The 20,911-nt window shown below is 42.6% G+C and overlaps 1 protein-coding gene across 1 annotated transcript; it reads left to right on the forward strand.

Moving 5' to 3' along the window:
- The first annotated feature begins 2,311 nt into the window (after nucleotides 1–2,311).
- Nucleotides 2,312–20,264, forward strand: BORCS7 (BLOC-1 related complex subunit 7). Its single transcript, XM_028513159.2, has 5 exons — nucleotides 2,312–3,026; nucleotides 12,259–12,321; nucleotides 12,416–12,459; nucleotides 13,438–13,458; nucleotides 14,764–20,264. Exons 1-5 carry the CDS (start codon nucleotides 2,889–2,891, stop codon nucleotides 14,813–14,815), a joined length of 318 nt encoding a protein of 105 aa, XP_028368960.1. The 5' UTR covers nucleotides 2,312–2,888; the 3' UTR covers nucleotides 14,816–20,264.
- The last annotated feature ends 647 nt before the right edge of the window (nucleotides 20,265–20,911 follow it).

Raw genomic sequence — 20,911 nt, forward strand, 5'->3', positions numbered from 1 at the left:
CCAGAATGTTATATAGTTGGAATCATACCTTTACAAATTTTGCAGATTAATTATAGATGAGGCATGAACTGACCACTTCCTCTGTTATCTTAGGGAAAAAATCTTCCATTTCTTTTCATTGTGGTCAAGTTGTACTTCCTGGAATGAGGTGTTTCATGGAGAACTTCATCCAGTGTCCATTTGTCTGGTGCAACCAGATAACAATGCTGGTTTTCCAAGATCTTATGTTCCTGGGTCTTTTTTTTATTATTATATTTTATTGATCATGCTATTCCAGTTGTCCTGATTTTTCACCCTTTGCCCTCTCTGCCTACACCCTCCATTCCTTCAGGCAATCCCTCCATCATTGGTCATGTGCATGGGTCATGCGTATAAGTTCTTTGGCTACTCCATTTCCTGTACTAGACTTTACATCCCCGTGGCTATACTGTAACTACCTATTTGTACTTCTTTGTTCCCTCACCTCTACTCCCATTCCCCCACACCACCCTCCCATCTGGCAACCTTCTGGTAACTAACTTCTTTTCTCTTGCTTTTAAGAGTCTCTCTTTCTCTTTAACCTTTGGCCTTTTAATAATGGTGTGTCTTGGAGTGGCCCTCTTTGCATCCATCATAATTGGGACTCTATGTATTTCCTGGACTTGCATGTCTATTTCCTTCAGCAAATTAGGGAAGTTTTCTTTCATTGTTTTTTCAGATAGATTTTGAATTTCTTGCTTTTTCTCTTCTCTTTCTGGCAACCCTGTAAAGCAGATGTTGGACCTCTTAAAGCTGTCCCAGAAGCTGTTTGTACTATCCTCATGTTTTTGGATTCTTTTTCTTTCTTGTTTTTCTGTGTGGTTGTTTTTTACTTCCTTATATTCCAAATCATTGATTTGATTCCCAGCTTACCCATTTTACTGTTGTTTTCCCTGTAAGTGGTTCTTTATTTCAATTAGTGTATCCTTTGTTTCTGACTGGGTCTTTTATTGCTGCTGAGGTCTGAATGGGTCTTTTTTATGCTGCTGAGGTCCTCACTAAGTTCTTTGAGCATCCTTATTACCAGTGTTTTGAACTCTGCATCTGATAGATTGTTTATCTCCATTTCATTTAGCCCCTTTTCCTAGAGTTTTGACCTGTTCTTTCATGTTTCTTTGTCTCCTCAGTTTGGCAGCTTCTCTGTTTGTTTCTATGTATTAGGTAGAGTTGCTTTGACTCTGTGTCTTGGTAGTGTGGCCCAATATAGTAGATGTCCTGTAGTGTCCAGTGGCACAGCCTTTCCTATCATACGAGCTGGGTACTCAAGGTACTCCCTTTGTGTGGGCTGAGCCCTCCTCTTGTAGGTGAGCCTTGGTTGCTGTTGGCAGACCAATGCAAGGGATTTACCCAGGCCAGTCAGCTGCAAGGACTGACTGTGACCACTTACCACCAATGTCCACCCTCTATGGAGGATCAACCATACAGGGGCAGGGTGGTGGTGCTCCCATGTGGTCTGTAGCTGTCCATTTGGTGGTTGGCCCCGGGGTTTCCCAGGTGGTGCAGACCAAGGTCAGCCCCCACCTGTGTTTTGCCCATGCAGCTCAGGGCACGGTGCCTGAACTGCAAAGCAATCTGAGATGGCTGCTACTTGTGCTGGGCTTGGAGACGCCCAGGTGAAGCCAAGCTGTGACTCCAGTCTGGCAGCTGCTAAGGCTCACTGAAGATAGCTGTTGCTTGTTTAGTAGAATTTAGGAGCCACAATCAGCCATTCTTATGGGAAAACAGCTTGGCTGGGGGAGTCTCTGTGGATCTCCAAGGTGGGTCACACAGTGTTAGCCAGGTTGATGGAGTCTCATATAGCACCAGCCTACCAGCTCTATGGGAGGGAAGGCTCAGCAAAGGGACAATGGCCTCTGCTCGCCCTGATGCCAGACACTTCAGTCTCTTCCTATATACCACTGGTGCCTTTCAAGCTGCCATCCCAGTGCTGGAGCTCAAGGGGAGTGAGTCTGAGTAGATGAGTCCATGTGTGGGTTCCCTAAGACGAACTGCTTAGGGATCCGGCAGCCTCCTCCACTGACTCCATCCCTGCTGGTTTTCACAGCCAGAATTTGTCCGGACTTATTTCCTGGCACTGGAATACTAGGTTGGGGGGCCTGGTGTGGGCCTGCAATCTCTTGCTCCTGAGATATCGCTCCTGTACTTTTATCCATGTGTGTGGGGCCAGCCTGTTCTGTATCTCTGCCACAACCCAAGCATGTGCCCTGACTGGGACTGGAACCTGTGACCTTTCAGTTGGCAGGCGGGTGCTCAATCTACTGAGCCAGACCAGCCAGGGTGGACATTTAAATTGAAAAAATTGCCTGTTTGTGACCTTTGCCAACTTTTATTACTGGTTATTTTCCTATTTCCTCCGCTTACAGGCCTCATCAGTCTGGGAGCTCCTTGGAGACAAGCGCAATATCTCAGTTTTTTTCTCTAACCTCAGTCCAGAACAGTGTTTGGTATTTTATTCCCCAAATGCTTGCTAAAATGGAATTGAATGAACTTAATTTACTGGCATAACTCTTTGGAGACTTTACCATTATTATTTCTATTTTACAGATGAGGAACACAAGACGCAGAGGTTGAATAATAATATTCAGTCTCACAAACGGCACAATTGGGATCAGTCAGGCCTTCTGATTTTAAACCACGGGTTTACGGAAATTGTCCTGCATTTTGCCCGCGACCTGTCTTCTTTCGGGTATCAACTGAGGATTATAAATGAATTTAAACAACATTAACCTCCCTTAGGCACAACGGGTCCCTTCCTTTTTCCACGGTAGAAAAAAAGACGCCTCTTCTTTTCCTTCCGCTTTGTGCTCCGTGGCTCTTTTGGCCCCGGCGACTCGCCATCGCCCGTGAGGAGGCGTTTGCGAGCTGAGGTGATGGCGACTGGGACGCCCGATTCGCAGGCGCGATTCGGCCAGTCGGTGAAGGGGCTTCTCACGGAGAAGGTGAACACCTGCGGCACCGACGTGATCGCCCTCACTAAGCAGGTGCTGAAGGGCTCGCGGAGCGCGGAGGTGAGCTGGCAGCGCCGTCCCGGGGCCTCCCCACCCAGGGGGCTCCCGTCTCTCAGGGCTGTGGGACCGGGAGTCGCGCTGCATCTTGGGAGCCGTAGGCGGTGCGCGCTGGCGAGGGGAGAGCGCGTTCGCGGAGGGCTAGCTTAGCGTTCTCGGATGCGGGATGCAGTCTTTGCAGGACGAGCGGTGCAGACGGGAAAGAAACGACGTGGAGGGAATCTGTGCTTTCCTTCGGGGGCAGGGCACATACAAGGAGCAAGCAGTGAATGCACCAGGTGGAACGGCAAATCCTCGTCTGTCCGTCTCTCTCTCCTCTCTCTCCCCGTCCCCCTCCCCCTTTCCCTTCCTTTCTTTCTCGCTCGCTTCCTCACTCAAAGCAACACATAAAAAATTTGAAAAGAGAAAGGGAGCACCTTGATTTAAGTATATAAAAACAACAAAAAACAAAAACGGGGATTGTCGCAGGAGGACGGAGGAGATAGTGGTCCTAACCAGTTGCTCATTTGTTTCTCGGGGTTGTCTCGGTCCATGTTGGCCCCCAATTCTGTGTGGTTTCACCCTCAACATCCCAGATTTCTTTCATACGTTTGTGCATCATCTGTCCTGTGGATTTATTCTTTTCGGATCTGTCTTTCTGGGCACGTTCTTGGTTTTCTGTTTCTTTTAGATTAAGTTTCTTCTTTGTCCTGATTTCTACCTCATCAGATCGGTTTTATGTATGAAATTATTCGATGTCTTTTTCACACCAGAAAGCTTTACACACTACTTTGTCCAAAAAAAGACCTATCCATCGTGCTCCTAGATATTCACCCAAGTTAAATGAAAAAAAAAAATGTCTGTACAAAGGCTCGTACATGTTCATAGCACCTTTATCTATAATAGCCCCGAACTGGAAACAACCTAATGCCCATTGACAGGTGAGTGGACAAACAAAATGGGTGTAATGACCAAGCCATTCCATTCCTAATATTTTATCCAAGAGAAATGGGAAATATGCCCATCATCGTGTTACATAAACCAACCACACATATTATATACCAGCTGGGATTTAGAGTGCTGCTTTCTTTGAAGTGCAACATCTTGAATACACCTGTAAAATAATGTGAGTACAGAGTCTTTTTAGATTTCTATGGCTTTGTCCTGTAGGCCATGTCTTTCTCATAATTACCTCAGTAGTGTATCTAAGCTACTTGTCTTCAAGAAGAATTTTTTATTTTCAACTCAGCTTTCATAGAAATAGCAACTCTTTCTCTTTTTTTATTCATATTACATTAGTTTCTGTATTACAGTCCTCCCTCCCTATATCGCAGTTCTGAACTGCGATATAGGGAGGGAGGACTGTATACTTCACTGGTGAGTACCCGTATAGAACTTTATATGTTGTTAAAATTATGTAAGTTTAAGAGTGTAGAAAGTGTTTAAGAGCATATGCAGTGTTTATAAGAGTGTGGGAAAGGTTAATAAGAGAGTGGGAAAGGTTTATAGGAGTGTGGGAACGGCTTATAGAGCCTTAAAATATGTATAAATAATAAAATAAATATAACACTGCTACTTCACGGATTTTCACCTATGTGGGGGTCTCTGGAACGTAACTCCCGAGATAGGTGAGGGATCCCTGTGTTTCATTAAGTTACATAGTTGCAATAGCAAGCATAATATGTTCACAAGTCTTTAGACTTATATATGAATGTTCATAGCAGCTTTATTCATATTCGTTTAGGGTCCAATGGCATTGCTTTCATCTTATATCCTTAGCTTCTGCTGACAGTGGCTACCAGAAACAACTGCATGAAAAAAGTGTTTGCCTTTACCATAACACTGTTGTTGAAGTCACTGATCTGGTGATCCCAAATACGCTTTGTGTGAGGTCCCACGCAATGCACTCATTTTAGGATTCAGTATCAGAAAAGTTATCTGTTTTGAAGAATTGTTATGTTGCCTTTTGCTAAATAAAAATCATGCGACTTGTGTTCCACTTTTTGCCTTGGTTGCACAGAAGTTTCTACGTCAGTTTTAGTGGTAGACATATTTACTTCCTTCTTTTCGTGACTTAGCTTCTATTTCCGTTTTTAAAATGCGTGTGTATATGTGCACCACACATTTAGTTTGGTATAAATTGCCTTGAATTTTTTTTTGAGAGAAACTCAGTACAAACATATAAATTTGAAAAAGTAGGTGGTGTTCATAGTTATCCACTAATGTGTACTGAAAATCCATACTTATAATAAACTTCCATTGACTGAGCATCTGCTATGTGCTGGACACTGCTGTGTTACGTAGTTTAATTTATGAAGTCTGTATAATCATTAATAAAGGAGGTAGTTTTCTTACACAGGACACAGAGAGGAATTTAATTTGTGCAAGGTCACACAGTAGCTAGGAAGGGGCAGAGCTAGTGTTCAAACATAGGCATGTTGGCTTTAGGCCCACGTTCTTGGACACCACCTCTCATGTGGCACTAGCTGGATAAGTGGCCAAAGAGCCACTGTGCTACCATTGACTGCCCCACTGTGGCTTGTTCCTTTCTGTTCCTGCCCCTCCTCATATATTCTTCACACGGGCTGATTCTGTAGTAGATTTAGATAGCGTATTCAATAAGGGGTGTGACTCAAGTTAAGCTGAAACCAGTCCAGCTTTCTGGGACAGGATTGACATACAGTCTCTCTCAAATCTCTGAACTTTGTCTTTTTAAAAAAATATTTATTTGTAGAGAAAGGAGAAGGGAAGGAGAAAGAGACAGATAAATATTGATCAGTTGCCTCTTGTACTGAACCTGCAACCCAGGTGTCTCCCATACCATCAACCTTTCTTTGTGGGATGATGTCCACCTGAGTCACACTGGTCAGGGCTTTTTAAATAAGTTTTAAACACGTTTTTATTTTTCAATTACAGTTGACATACAATATCATATTAATTTTAGGTATGCAACATAGTGATTACACATTTCTATAACTTACAGAGTAATCACCCTGATAAACCTAGTGCCCATGTGACACCATACATTGTTATTGCAATATTATTGACTATATTCTTTAAGCTGTACTTTAAATTCCCGTGACTATTGTTAACTACCAATTTGTATTTCTTAATCCCTTCCCCCTTTTTACCAGCCCTCCTCCAATCTGGCAACCATCCAAATGTTCTCTGTTGCCCTGGCTGAGTAGAGCAGCTGGTTAGCGCATCTCCAGCTATGCCAAGGTTGTAGTTCAGTCTCTGGTCAGAGCACATACCAGAGTCAACCAAGGAATGCAAAAATAAGTGGAATAACAAATCAATGTTTCTCTCTCTAAAAATCAATAAATTAAAAAAAAGAACTAAGTTCTTAAAAAAAAGGTTCTCTGTATGAGTGTGCTTCTCTTTTGTTTGTTCATTTATTTTGTTTTTTAGATTCTACATATAAGTGAAATCATGTGGCATTTTTTCTCTGCCTGACTTACTTCATTTAGCACAATACCCTCTAGGTCCAACCATGTTGTTGCAGATGGCAAGATTTCACTGTTTTTATGGCTGAGTCATATTCCATTGTCCACATGCACCACCTCTCCTTTATCCATGGGTTTACTGACGGACATGTAGGTTACTTCTGTATTTCCTTATGTGCATTTATCTGAAGAAGCCCAAAACATAAATTTGAAAAGGCATGTGCATGTATACGTTCATTGCAGCATTATTTACTCTGTTCATTGCAGCATTATTTATAATAGGTAGATAATGTGCCATTCAACTTCCGTACATCTTTTGATTGGAGCATTTACTTTTAAAGTAATTGATTGATATGTAGTTCTTGCTATTTTATTCATATTTTTACTCTCTTTTTGACTGTGTTCATTGCAGCATTATTTCTCTATTTTAAATAATGCTGCAATGAACATATGGATGCATGTATTTTCAAGTTAGTGTTTTGGGCTTCTTCATATAAATACCCAGAAGTAGAATGACTGGGCCTTTCTTTGTTTCTTGTTATAGCTTTTGTTCTAAAGCCTGTTTTGCCATGCTACTCCAGCTTTCTGTTTTTGTTTTTGGTTTCAATATCATGAAATATTTTTTCCATCCCTTTACTTTCAGTGTGTGCATTCCTTCTGGTCTGAAGTGAGTCTTTTGTGGACAGCATGTGTCAGGGTCTTGTTTTCATAGCCGTTCAACCTCTATATGTCTTTTGATTGGAGACAATTTTTGATTTAAATTAAATCAAAAATTTGATTCAAATTTTTTCCACTTCACTTTTTTTAATCCTCACCTAAGGATATGTTTTTATTGATTTTAGAGAGAGAGAAAGGGGAGGCAGAGAGAGAGAAACATCAATCACTTGCCTCCTGTACATGCCCAACAGGGTATGTAACCTGCAGCCTAGGTATGTGCCCTGACCTGGGATCAAACCTTCAACCTTTTGGTGTACGGGATGATGCTCCAACCAACTGATCCACCTGGCCAGGGCTACTCCATTTAAATTTAATGTAATTTATAGATATGTAGTTATTGCCATCTTATTATTCATATTTTTGCTCCTTTCTCTTCTTCTTAAAGAAATCCCATTAATATTTCTTATAGTACTTGTTTGGTGGTGATGAACTCCTTCAGCTTTTATTGTTTGGGAAGCTCTTTATCTGTCCTTCAATTCTAAATGATAGCTTTGCTGGGTAGGGTAATCTTGATCTTATGTGTTTGCTTTTCATGACCTCTAGTATTTGGGCCAATCCCTTCTGGTCTGCAGACTTTCTGTTGAGAAATCAGCTGATGAGATCAGTATTTTATTTTATTTTTATTTTTGTTTTCTGAGAGTACATTTATTAAAGCTGGGGACAGTGGAACAAGGAAGGGCGTAGGCTAGGAGAAGCAACAGGAGAGCCTAGGCAGGGCTGCTCTGGCTCAGTGGGAAGTCAGAGGAAAGGGGCCTTGGAGACAGGTCCCAGGGGTGATCCTGGGACCAGCTGCTACTTGCCCATTCCTCCCCTGGTTGCCAGTCCCAGGGGGACCCTTGGTGTTAAGGAGATGCATGCCTGAGAGGGAGGAGGAGGGGGAAGGGAAAGGTGTACTCCCGGGAGAGGGAGCACACACTGAACTGTGTCTTTTTACTGGATCTCTTCTTACATGATACTTATCACAACTGCAGTGGCTAGCATATTTTTGCCATTTCCTTTGGTTGGCTATGAGGTTATTGGAGTGTCTTTATGGATTTTCAGTCCTCCTCAGACCATACAGCATTGCTTCTCTCCAGCAGATTCCACAGTGCTATTTTGTTTGATGAACTGACACTTTCCATGTGTAAAACATTCATTCCCCAGCATTCATTTAATAACTATTTATTGAGTACCTGCTGTGTGTCAGGAGAGGATGGTAAAAAAGACAACAACCCAAAAAACTAAGTCGCTGTACTTAGCAAGCTTACATTTTGGTAAAGAGGCAAACAAATGAAACATGTACAAAAAATCAGGTGGTTTTAAATGCTCTGAAGAAAGATAAAGCTGGGAATAGTGGATGACAAAAAGGCGCACCGAAATACTGTAGGTTGGCTGGGGAAGGGCTCTCTGAAAGTGTGATGTTCAAGCAGACGCTTGAATGAAGTGAGGGAGCGAGCCAGGCGGGTGCACGGAGGCAGAGGGTTCCCAGGAACAGGCCAGTGCAGAAGCTGTGAGGTGGGGACGTGCACGAGAAATGCACGGGGGCCAGTGTGGCCGCGCAGTGCGAGTGGAGAACACGCCAGCTTGTGCCGGTGGCAGCGGGAAGGCTTGTGCCTGATGTGCCCCTCTGCGCACCTGCGCTTCTCCTCCAGTTGAGTTGTGTCTTCTGTGTTTTTTCCCCTACACCTGTGCGAGGCACTCACATGTGCTGTTGATGCAACATTATTTAATGAAATGATATGGAAAACAGTGAAAGGTGGGTATGAATAAAGAGGTTTTGCTGTTGCTATGAACACTAAGTTGAAAATCCGAAACAGTTGTTGTAGGTGAGGACTAAGACGAGCTGCTGTTCAGTAAATTATGAGCAAGACAGCAGTTAAGAGCCTGGGATCGGAATTCTTGAAATGTGAAAGGACTGGGGACTCAGATGGCTGTACAGGTGTATTGAAGATGTCGTTCCACTTTAAAGAAACCCGAACTGGAAATCTTAGACCATGCATTATGTGTGTGGTTGGTTTAGGTAAGAAAACGATGCACATGCCCCTGAATACATCCGTCGTCAAGGGCAAGGCCTTGGCTCCACGTCATGATGCAGGAGCCCCAGGAGATCACAAATTGTCCCATGTCTGTCTTCTAAAAGGCTCCCAGCCTTTCCTTTACTGCCACTTCTGTGGTTCCAGCCAGTCTGGCTGCTTGCTTAGACGCCGGGAGCCAGCCCAGCCCTGCTGTCTGACACAGTCACAGAGGGAGCCGCGTGTCCGCACAGCAGACACGGCGGGGGAAAGTACCTGGCACTCCTCTGCTTAATCATTGTATTTCTACCCGTGCTTAGGTCTATGTGATTTACCATGGAACTGGGACAGATGGCAATTCCACAGAAAAAGTACAGTTCTTCGGAAATAAGCAAGAAAATGACAGCTCATTGGAGAGTGACTCCCCACCAGAGTGTCCTCCTAAGTGGGTTAGGGAGTTCCAAGAATGGGAATGAAAGAGACTCCTAGGATTACTCCCTACAAAAGCCCCTACACCCACCCTTATTACACAGTTCCTTAAAACCAGGGCTCCGGGAGCTAGACATAGATTCAAAAAACACATTTGGTCAGCATTGTACCATTATGCATGGTCTGTTCCCCCTCTAACTCCTAGGCCCACTGATCCCCCTTTACCCTGTACCGGAATCTATCATAAAGGGACAGGATGGGTAAACATAAATGGATATTGGAAAGATTATTGTACACTCCCCTTCTGTGAGGCACTTAAGCGATTGGGGGCATGCGGTGGGGTGGGGGGCATGGTGTTTGTTGCCAAAAAAGGTCACACATCGAAGATGGAAACAAATAATAGAAATGTATCAACACCAAGGTAGATGGCAGGCAGCCAAGTGGACTGAGCAACACGAAGATTATTACTTAATAGAAAGACGGTTCTGGCGCTGAAGTGAGGAGTGAGAGACAGGTACTAACCCCATTGACCACGAAAGCCTTCCGCATGGCCTTTACCAATGAGCCAAAACAGCCCTGTGCCCGTCTACATGCTCAGCTTGCAGCTTTAGAATATATAAATTAAAAATAAGCTTTAGGAAATTAAAGTGTTATATAAAGTGGTGAAACGTGTTACTGATTAACTGCAAAGATTAGGGGCTAAAAGCTTGCACAATAATATGCAGTTATAATGGACAGCTGTCCCTTATTGTGTCTATGTCATATTTTATGCAGAACACTGACAAAGCAGATATGCCCTGAGAACCTCATTTTGATGGCTTTCACATATGCACATACGAACACCCAACTATATAAAAATAAAGAACTCCAGAGCCCAGCAGAGATGCCAGGCTGTTGAATTTGAAACTGCACCTCTCGTGTCATTCCTGTGCCGACGCCATCCCTCCACCAGGAATCCCTGGACCTGCTGGAGCAGGACTCCGGCACTTAGAACACTGCAGTGTTCTCCTAACCAGTGTCTCTGCCCTCAGTGTCCCCTCTGGTCCATTCTGCTTAGCACACTTGTAAAATGGTAAATCTGATCATGCCACTTTTCTGTAAGAGGAACTCTAAGCCCCAACCTGTAGGTCTCGGCTTAAAAGACACCTCTTTTAGGAAGCTCTCCCTGATCACCTGCCCCTGTGATGGGCAGACGTGCCCCAGCCCCACCACTCCATGCCCTCCAGCGCCTCCCCATCTGGGCTTGCTGACCACAGGGTGCCGTGGTGCCATTGTCCTCTGTGTAACCCCTGGTTGTGAGTCCTGTAAGGACAGTGACTATGTCTCTTACTGGCATGTCACAGGAACTTAATAAATATTTGCTGACTGACTGAAGGAATGAAGATCCCATTAGAACCCTTTTTTCTGCCATCAGGTTGTCAGTCACTGTCCTCCATCTACAGGGGCTTGGAGTTGCTACTTCAAAATGGCCACAGGAGGGGACAGGCACTCTTGTGCATTGAGTGGGAATGCAGAATGGTGTGACTCTAATGGAAGGGGAAGCTGGCAATATGTAGCAGAATTAGAGCCCTCTGATCCAGCTGTCATAATCATGGTTCTACGAGTCTATCCCCAAGATAGGCTGGCAAAATGATGCCGAGATGTATAAAGTCCTTTTTTGCTCATAATAGCAGAAAGATTCAAGGAAACAACCTCAAAGTCCACATACTCTGTGGGGCTCTGAATACTCGTATGGGGCATCTATACAGTGGAGGGTTCTGCACCCATAAAAGCACTGTAGAGGTTCAGTGATGACGCGGCAGCTCCAGCTCAGTGCACATTGCCAAGTGAAAACAGGGTGTGGAAGAGGGCATAAAATAGGTTACATTTTAAGTACCAGGAGTAGGATGTATATTATTTCTGTCCATTGCTTTAAAATGGAGCAATGTAAAGATAAACCAAAATATTTATGCCTAGGGGGAGAGAGAATAGGGAGGGGAAGGGACAAGGATGGAAGGTCTGGTTTTATTGTTTTGGTGTTAGAAGCGTGTAAAGGTTTATTCATTTTAAAACTTGAGAAATAAATAAAAGTTGCTGCAAGGGAAGGAATCTGACGGCTGTAGCAGTGCGCACATTTGAAGTCCTGGGTCCTCTTTCACCGGAGCAGGGACCAGAGCGCTGGTGGGACGCACGAAGCAGAGCTCCCTTCCTGCAGCTGGACTTACTGTCTGCCAGGGTCGGGGTGCAGCAGCAGGCTAGAGTCCTCTGCCGGCGTCTTCTTGCCTGTCCGTGCTGAGTCGCATCGCTTTGACCACTGGCCACCCAGCAGTGAAGTCAGGTTCTCACTGGACTTGCAAAGCCAAAGGTGTTTTTTGCGGACTTCTCGTGGCACTTGGGCAGTAAGCTGTGCGGGGAGCTCAGCAGTTGGGGAACACAGCTTACTACTCAGGCAGTTTCCCAGGCGGTGGCCTTCGGAGCAGATGTGGAGCCCGAGCCGGAGCTGCCGCAGCGACGGCGGAATGAATGGATTGTCAGCGGGAACAAGGGGGATATTATCGTCCATCACATTTAGCGTGTTCGCAGTTGTGTGGGAGAGTGGGCGAGGAGAGAGGGCAGGGGTATAACAGCTGCAGAGAGAAGATTACAGGAAGTTCGGAAATTTTAAACATTACCATTTCATGTTTTGCTTTGCAGATGCTGGGCCAGGCAGCTCGAAATATGGTACTGCAGGAAGATGCCATCTTACACTCCGAAGATGTAAGAAATCATTTCTTTTGTGATTTGGGTTTATATACATAGTTCACGTGGCTGCAGGGAAATGAAGCGTTCTGTTTCTGTTTTCTTGATGCAGAGTTTGAGGAAAATGGCAATAATAACAACACATCTGCAATACCAGTGAGTATGCCCTCTCGGCTGACTACTTGCTACAAAGTCTTTGTGCCTGGGCTGCCCCTCGTTTCCTTGGCGCTCCTGCTTGTTTTCCTGTGGAGGCAGGAGTTGGGAGGCCAGGTGGGGTTCAAGGACGAGTTTCCGGTGGAAGAGGTATCTGAGACTGCAGCTGTTGGGGTGAAGGGTGAGACTGGGAGCAGGAACCGCCTTTTGTGGACCTTTCTGTGTCAATCTGAGGGCTTCTCAGAGAAGAGGCCGTAGAGCCCGTGAGGGCAGGGCCCGTGCCGGGACCATGCTGGCACCGCGCTGGGACCCAGCAGGCACCGGATCAGTGTCTGTTGGTTGTCTGAGCTGGAGCCTTCTCCTGAGGAGCCTGCTCCTTCACCCGGAGGCGAGCATGCCTGTGCCCTGCCTCCTGCACTCCCACATGCAGCCCAGCCCTCCCTGCGTGTAAATCATCCCGGAGATTTTGAAATGTGGAGACACCTTCTCCATTATAATATTGGATAAAATTATAATTCAATTAGCTTTTCACCTTATTTCATTGTTTTGTATTTTTTGTAGTGGATGTTATACTTAGGTACCCGTTGGAAGTATACGGTTGGTAGTTGAACTCTTGATATTTAAATAGCTAAATGTTCATTCTTTGGGCGTGGTCATGTCAGTTACATGACCATTTGGCTCTATGCTCTCTGCAAACCGAATTCAAGTTGTGCACGTGGTTTCTGGGCCCACATCCCACACTCCGTGACAGAATGCTATTACCTCTTCAGGGTCAGAATCCACTTTCCAGCAGCCCTGCTCTCAGATAGGGAACAGGTTCGACAGCACAGACTTGGGGCAGGATGCGCAGCAACACAGACATTTTTCAGCTGGACATATATAAGCTGGACATGTGTTCTGCCTGTATACATCTGGCCATAAGTAACTTCTCACTCTCTGAGTTTTCTCATGTTTATTTTCCTCTTCTCTTTTCTGCTTTAGGCAAGAAGCTATTCAGAAGAAGTAAGTAGCCCACCGCAAGGGGAGTGGGTGGCCAGCTGAGGCAGGCTGGAGGGAATGACGCTGCTGGGCCAGGGTCAGTGCACAGCTCTGGTCCACAGATGCCCTTAAATTGACTTCCGCTCTGGGATAGCTCATTTGGGATATAAACAGTACAGTATATTTCAAAGGTGTGAACTGCTAGTAAAGGCTCTCTGAAAGTTACAGGGTGTAGGGACCAACCTTAAGAAAACTTTTTTAGCTCTGACTGGTGTGGTTCAGTGGGTGGGGCATCATCCAGCAAAGTGAAGGGTCACCAGTTTGGTTCCTGGATCCAATAGGTGGCATGTGCGAGGGGCCACCTATTGCTGTTTCTCTCCCTCTCTATCTCCGTCCTTTCCCTTCTCTCTCTAAAACAATTATTTTTAAAAAAGAAAACTACACTGGTGATAATCATTGAGTAAATGTGCTAAAATTATTAAACAGCCTTATTTTTTTTTGAGAGAGAGAGGAAAAGGGAGGGAGAGAAACATTGATCTACAAGAGAAACTTCAATTGGTTGCTTCTCCTGTACCCCCTGTTGGGGACCCTGGCCTGCAGTCCAGGAATGTGCCTTGACCCAGAATCGAACCAGCGACTTTTCAATTTGTGGGGTGATGCCCAGCCCACTGAGCCACAGCCCTCAGGGCCAGGCAGCCTTGTTTTTTTTTTAATGGATTAAATCTATCCCTTGCAATACTGTCTACACTACTGATTTGGCATTACAAACCTTTTTCTTTTTCTTTCTTTTTTAAAAAAGATTTTATTTGTGTTTAGAGTAAGGGGGAGGGAGGAAGAAAGAGGAAGAGAAGCATCAGTGTACGATTGCCTGACACACGCTCCCAACTGGGGACCTGGCCTGCAACCCAGGCATGTGCCCTGACTGGGAATCAAACCACCAACCTTTAGCTTCGCAGGCCGGCGCTCAGTCCACTGAGCCACACCAGCTGGGTCACAAGCCTTTTTCTCATAGTTTAAAAACTGCTGGGCCTCTAGCAGACCAATATACATTTTGATGTAGCTTCAACAGTACTCTCACATTAAAGTGCAAATAATTTGCACAGGGATGTCTTTTTTTTTTTTTTAAAAAAAAAAACCTCACCTGAGATCATGCCTACTGATCTCAGAGAGAGAAGAAGGGAGGGAAGCAGTGAGGAAGAGAAACATCGACGTGAGAGAGAAACATCAATCTGTTACCTCCTACACGTGCCCCAACCCGGGACCGAACCCCCAACCTAGGCATGTGTGCTGGCCGAGAATCAAACCTGCAGTCTTGTCTCTGATTTCTAGCGTTGAGCAGTCCTCGGATCTACAGGACCAGTTGAAGCATCTGTTGAAATAGAGCAGCTTATAAAAAGACTTTGCCTGATCCCGAGGAGGAAACACCGTTGTGCTGTGGGTTTGATTTTCCGTTTTCTTCTCCAGAAGTTAAGTTAGAAAAGGTCTGTGAAGATGTGGAGGTTCTCCTGGAAAGAAGCTAGGCAGCTGAATTTTGGAAGCACTTCTTGAATCCCATGCTAACCCATGGGTACTAACCCATGCTCTTCTTGAATGTTTAAGTTGCTGTATTTTCTTAAGGTGCTCTATTAGATTGATGTTAAAGCAAAATTAAAAGATGTCTTAGTTTTTCCCAGAGAACTTTAATGTCAAAAGCCATGTTGTTTATGTGTGATTCTTAAACAAATACCAGTTGTGTTTTAAATTCAGAAATAGAGCTTCTATTGTGAACATAGAATTGATTCATATTCTTTTTAAAGAATATTTTCTTTTAATCATAAATTCAGGAAATATTTTAATTTTCTGGTCAAAGAATGGTGATGGGTAATACTTGTTTTCTTTTCTAGTAATTCGGGAGATACTTATTTTATTCATTGTAGCAAATACCCAAATGAAAACGAGGCAAATCATCTCATATCTGGCCAGCTGCAAACTCCTGCCTTGACCTGCATTCCTAGGTTTCTTTGTTGTGACTCTTGATTATGTGGCCTTGGGTTTGTTTTGTAACATTGCTAGTAATCAGCAGATTCACGTGTGTGGCATTGCCAAATGCCAAGGCAGTTGAGTTACTGGGAATGACCTCGGCGTAGGGAGTGCCTTGGGGAAAGCCTTAGGCTTGTGGACATTTACCTGTGGTCGCTGACTTCATCTCGTTAAATGGCATTCCCGTCGTCCACAGTTAAGTCTGAATGTCTTTGCTTGAATTTTACATGGGATTCTTTCCTGCTCCACTTCAGTTCTTAATTTACAAAGGGACTGGGAGGAATCCAACATAAGAAAATGAATTTTTCCCTGGAAGGGAAAAAAATGAGTCCAATTTAGTTCACATTACACGTCATCAGATTGACTGATCACATCAGATTGCATTTATTCCTCATTGTACATGTACATGTTAACTTAAGGGTAAGAAAAGCAGATGAGGTGTGAAGGAATTCACTGTTGCATTTATTCTATAAACTTTTATTATAATTATGAAATATAAACAGGCTCAATTTAACTTAAAAAGAAGGGTTGCAAACTTAGAGTGAATGTCATATTGAGAGGACAACATTTGAAGCGTTATCGATGACATTGCCATCACTGTTTCTCTTCAGCATTTTGTTGGCGGTTATGCCTAGGACAGAACTTAAAAATAAGTGTAACTATAGCAATGAAGGGACAGAGTTATTATTATTATCATATAGTAAGATTATCTGCTTAGAGTATCTAAGGACTGGTTTTTAAAAAAAGGTCTCCAATTTAGAAAGCCAAAATTCAACCATCTAAGTACCAAAGAAATACTTAAAATGAGAAATTAAAATAAAAGTATGCTCTGTCATGCTGGAACAAATAGGAAGAAGCAGTGATTGCTTACATTATATCTGATAAAATAGATTTCACAATCAAAATGTTAATGGTGAATAAGCTTATTTAATGTAAAGATAAAATTTACATTAAATAATAAAAACCTACCAGTATTGAATTTAGTTATTTTGAAGGCCATAATGCCAAACTACATGAAAGAGAAGGACCCAGAAATGTGAGAACAGACTGAAATATAGACATAATTCGATAGTTTTTTAAGATTTTATTTTTTTAGAGAGAGGGAAGGGAGGGAGAGAGGGAGAGAAACATCAATCAGTTGCTTCTGACACGTCCCTAACCAGGGACCTGGCCCAAACCCAGGGATCTGGACCAAACCCAGACTGGGAATTGAACCAGCGACCCTTTGGTTCATAGGCCAGCATTCAACCCACTGAACCACACCAGCCAGGGTGACAGCTTGTTTCTCATAGAAATAGACAGTTTACATAGAATTAAATGGTGATCAGACATAATGGAAATGAAAAGAACTTCTTTAAATAAATCTGTGTTGTAAAGGATATGTTGGAGGAATAATATTTTTAAACTAATGAAAATTCAAATTCTATGCAAGAAAATTTATGTGATGATACCAAAGCATTTGTATAAAGAAAAAGATACGCTTTAAATCTCTGTGTTGGGGTAAGGGTAGAAATAAGTGTTGTTTTTTTAAAAGGGGTTTGTGATTAGAATTTAGAAAGAAAACAAAATAAATCAAAATGGAATAAGAAAACTGAGCATGAATGACAACAATCTGAAAAACATATGAAACCATGAATTGGTTCTTACAGATAAATATTGTCAGCTTAATAATAAAAACACAAATTAATAAATTTATAGTGGCATAGAAGATATATAAAATGAATCAGTTAGATTTAGAAAGAGTTATCTGTCAGCTTGATGCTAACAATTTTATTACTAGTATCAAAATGTCTGGCTCTTGTAAGAATATAATATTATAAAACTGACATTTAGAAGAGACTATTCAAGACTGGTTAGGAGAATTAATCCACAGATTGTCAAAAAGAACCAATTAAAATGTCATTTGCTTGTGACGGCTTTCTTGAGACTTTTCTTAACTGTCAAAGAAGATATTTCCATATACTTGTAAGGTACAGAAAATGATAGTAAGATATCCAAGTTATTTGCTGACCTAATGTGGCTTTCATTAAAAAAATAAAAAGAGCCCTGGCTGGAGTGATTCAGTGGATTGAGCGTGGGCTTGCGAACCAAAGCCTTGCTGGCTCGATTCCCAGTCAGGGCACATGCCTGGGTTGCAGGCCATGTCCCCAAGTAGGAGGTGTGCTAGAGGCAGCCACACATTGATGTTTCACTCGCTTTCTTTCTCCCTCCATTCCCCTCTCTCTAAAAATAGATAAATAAAGTCTTTAAAAAAAAAGCAAGATAACATGAGAAAATTTAGGAGATTCTTAATTATGAACATAGATGCAAAATCTTAATAAAATGTCAGGAAATTTTAATAGAGAAATATTTTGGAGAATTGCTACAATAATTCCAGAATTGCAAAGTTGATATAACAGCTGCAAAATTCGTTACATTAAGAAGCAATAAAATTTCTGTAATAGACACCAGAAAGTCATTTGAAAAAATTCAACTTACAGTTCTTTAAAAAAATCATTATTTTAAAATTATTTTTAAAGATTTTATTTATTTACTTTTAGAGAGAGGGGAAGGAAGAGAGAATGAAAAGAAGAGAAATATCAATGTGTGGTTGCTTCTTGCCCACCCCCTCCTGGGGACCTTGCCTGCAAGCCAGGCACATGCCCTGACCGGGAATCGAACTGGCGACCTTTAGGTTCTCAGGTCAGGACTCAATCCACTGAACCATACCAGTCAGGGCTTAACTTCTATTTCTTATTAAAATTTTAAAAAATTGTTTCTAAAAGAGTATGTTTTAAACCTAAGAACCAACGTACAATATTTGGCGAAGAGGAGAGAATCACAGGAGCCCGGCATATTAGAGTGGTATGAGGCCTCAAAAAGTGAATAAATTTTGGCCCCATGTTTTACAGATGAAAAACTAAAGCCAGGAAGATGAAATGACTTACCGAAGGTCACCGAGCTTAAGTAGGTCTTTAGATTACTAATCTAGCTCTCGATTTTGTTGCTTTCCTTATAAATAGAAACTAGGGTTGCTGCCTGTTACTTCTAGTACTTAACATTAATATGAAGGAAGGGATGTTGGAAGTAATTGGATCCAGTCTGTCCCAGCTCTGCGTCTCTGGCGAGTAGACATCTAGCTCCTGCTCGAATGCTTACAGTGTTTGGGGAATCCTTTCCTTAGGGATGCTGGCCATTTTGGAAAACCCTATTTTTTTAAAGATTTTACTTCTTTATTTTTAGACAGAGGAGAAGGGAGGGAGAAAGAGAAGGAGAGAAACATCAGTGTGTGGTTGCCTCTTGTGGACCCCTTACTGGGGACCTGGCCGAAAACCTAGGCATGTGCCCTGACTGGGAATCGAGCCAGCAATGCTTTGGTTCGCAGGCCCATGCTCAGTCCACTGAGCCACACCAGCCAGGGCGGAAAGCTCTACTTTTTGAATGATTTCTGTGTACAGAACCAAGAGCTGACTTTCTGAACTGTCCTGTAGTTGTCAGATGAGTATATTCCAAGGTGGGGTATGTGGAGGTTCACACAAGGCCATCTTTGGAGGTAAAGGGAGAAAATATGAAAATTTCTGTGTACGTTTCTTTCTTATCTTAAAAAAGAAAATTATGCTGATATTTAAAATATGACTTGACATAGGAGCTCAGATTTGGTCTATGGAGCATACTGATCTACATAGTGTACCTGCCATTTAGGGGTGATATTAACAAGAACAATGAAAACTGTAGCCAAGGCACCGACCCACCAGAATGAATGAGGGTCACAAGGAATGTGGTTCAGAATCAGCCCTGCACACTCGGTCTGAGGGAAAACTGGGAATGACTCAGTCTGAATTGACAGTGATTTGCTTTATTGTGGTTTATTTGTGTGTTAAGTGGGTTTAAGGCTTATTAAATGATTCTTATGAATAACCACTAATTGGAGATAATAAAACAAAGCAAGCACAAGTGGGCAAGTGGAAATGATAGAGCCCTTTCCTAACATACCACTGAGCTGACCCTTCAAGATGATACAGATACAGATACCACTTTAACAAGGAGTCAGAAAGTGCTTTCCTAAAGGAGCTAATTTTATGGAGAGGGTATTTTGTAAACTGATATTTAAGAGAGTTATGTGATTGTAAAAAAAAGATATGTATGAAAAACTTCTTTTACATACTTCATAATTGGAAATATTCTTATTTATAAAAAATATTTCAACAAGGATTGTTTCCATCCATGGGTTTAATTTGTTAAGAAAATAAAAACACAACTAGTCTATTCCAAGGTGTATTGAACATTACTCCTTCCTTCATATTAATGTTAAATACTTTCCTATTAATATTTAACAACTAACTGACATTAGGGAAGATTGTTATTGGCAGATGAAATTAAAAATGAGTATAATTGGGCCCTGGCTGGGTAGCTCAGATGGTTAGAGCGTTGACCCGACACGTCAAGGATGTGGGTTTGATCCCTGGTCAGGGCACATACAAGAATCAACCAAAGAATGCATAAATACGTGGAACAACAAATAGATGTTTCTTTCTTTCCCATCAATAAATTTTAAAAATTGAGTATAATTTAGTAAATCTTTCATTTAGGTAGCCTTTCACTTGGAATCCTGTTTCTCCTTATTGTCCTGAAAACAGATATGCTTGTTACAACCACGAAAGGAAATAAGATACACAAATATAAGTGTGGAAGAAAAATAAGTAAATGTAACTTTCTGTAAGATGAAATGGTAATACCCAGTAGACACACAAGTGAATGGATCAGAAATTACTAGAGGTTAAGCATGAATGGAGCAGAAGTTGCTTTCCTAAATAAAATTCAAAATGGACTGAGAACCATTGCATATTGTGTTGATTCCATGTCTGGGACATTCTGGAAAAGGAGAGAGAACAGATCTGTGGTTGTTTGTGGGGGGTGAGGGGAGATGTGAACAAAAAGGGGTTGTGTGTTAAACCTGACAAGCTCAGGGATGGGGGTGGGGAGCACACACCAGGCCTGACAAGCTCAGTGACTGGAAGAAACCAGGGAGGAGGGTTTGATGAGAAATTCCTGGCTGGGCTGTCACAGGAGGCCTCACACCCCCGGCCTGCCTTAGCAGAGATCGGATCTTTGCCTTAAGCGAGCCCTGTCTATTCTTGTGTTTCTAGGATAACATACCTTTGAAATGTCTGAGTCATTTTCTTTTCTTTTTGTTAAAATGTTTAAGGTGGTTTTATGTTATATGTATTTTGCCATAATTTATTTTTTTTAAGTTTTATTTATTTGAGAGAGAGGGGAAGGGAGAGAGAAAGAGAGGGAGAGTAACGTTGATGTGAGAGAGAAATGTCGACCGCCTGCCTCTCCTACGTGCCCTTTCTGGGGACCAGAAAAGAAACCCAGGCATGTGCCCTGCCTGGGAACCGAACCTGCGACCTTTTGCTTTGCGGGATGATCCCCGACCAACTGAGCCATACTGGTCAGGATTGGAAAAATTTTCTTT

Source organism: Phyllostomus discolor, chromosome 5 (genome assembly GCF_004126475.2).
Source record: "Phyllostomus discolor isolate MPI-MPIP mPhyDis1 chromosome 5, mPhyDis1.pri.v3, whole genome shotgun sequence".
Taxonomy (NCBI): domain Eukaryota; kingdom Metazoa; phylum Chordata; class Mammalia; order Chiroptera; family Phyllostomidae; genus Phyllostomus; species Phyllostomus discolor.

Coding starts and splice junctions, on each gene's coding strand:
- BORCS7 (XM_028513159.2), top strand. CDS start 2,889: ATGGCGACTGGGACGCCCGATTCGCAGGCGCGATTCGGCCAGTCGGTG. Junction 3,027..12,258: donor AGGGCTCGCGGAGCGCGGAG/GTGAGCTGGCAG, acceptor TTTGCTTTGCAG/ATGCTGGGCCAGGCAGCTCG. Junction 13,459..14,763: donor CAAGAAGCTATTCAGAAGAA/GTAAGTAGCCCA, acceptor TCTGATTTCTAG/CGTTGAGCAGTCCTCGGATC.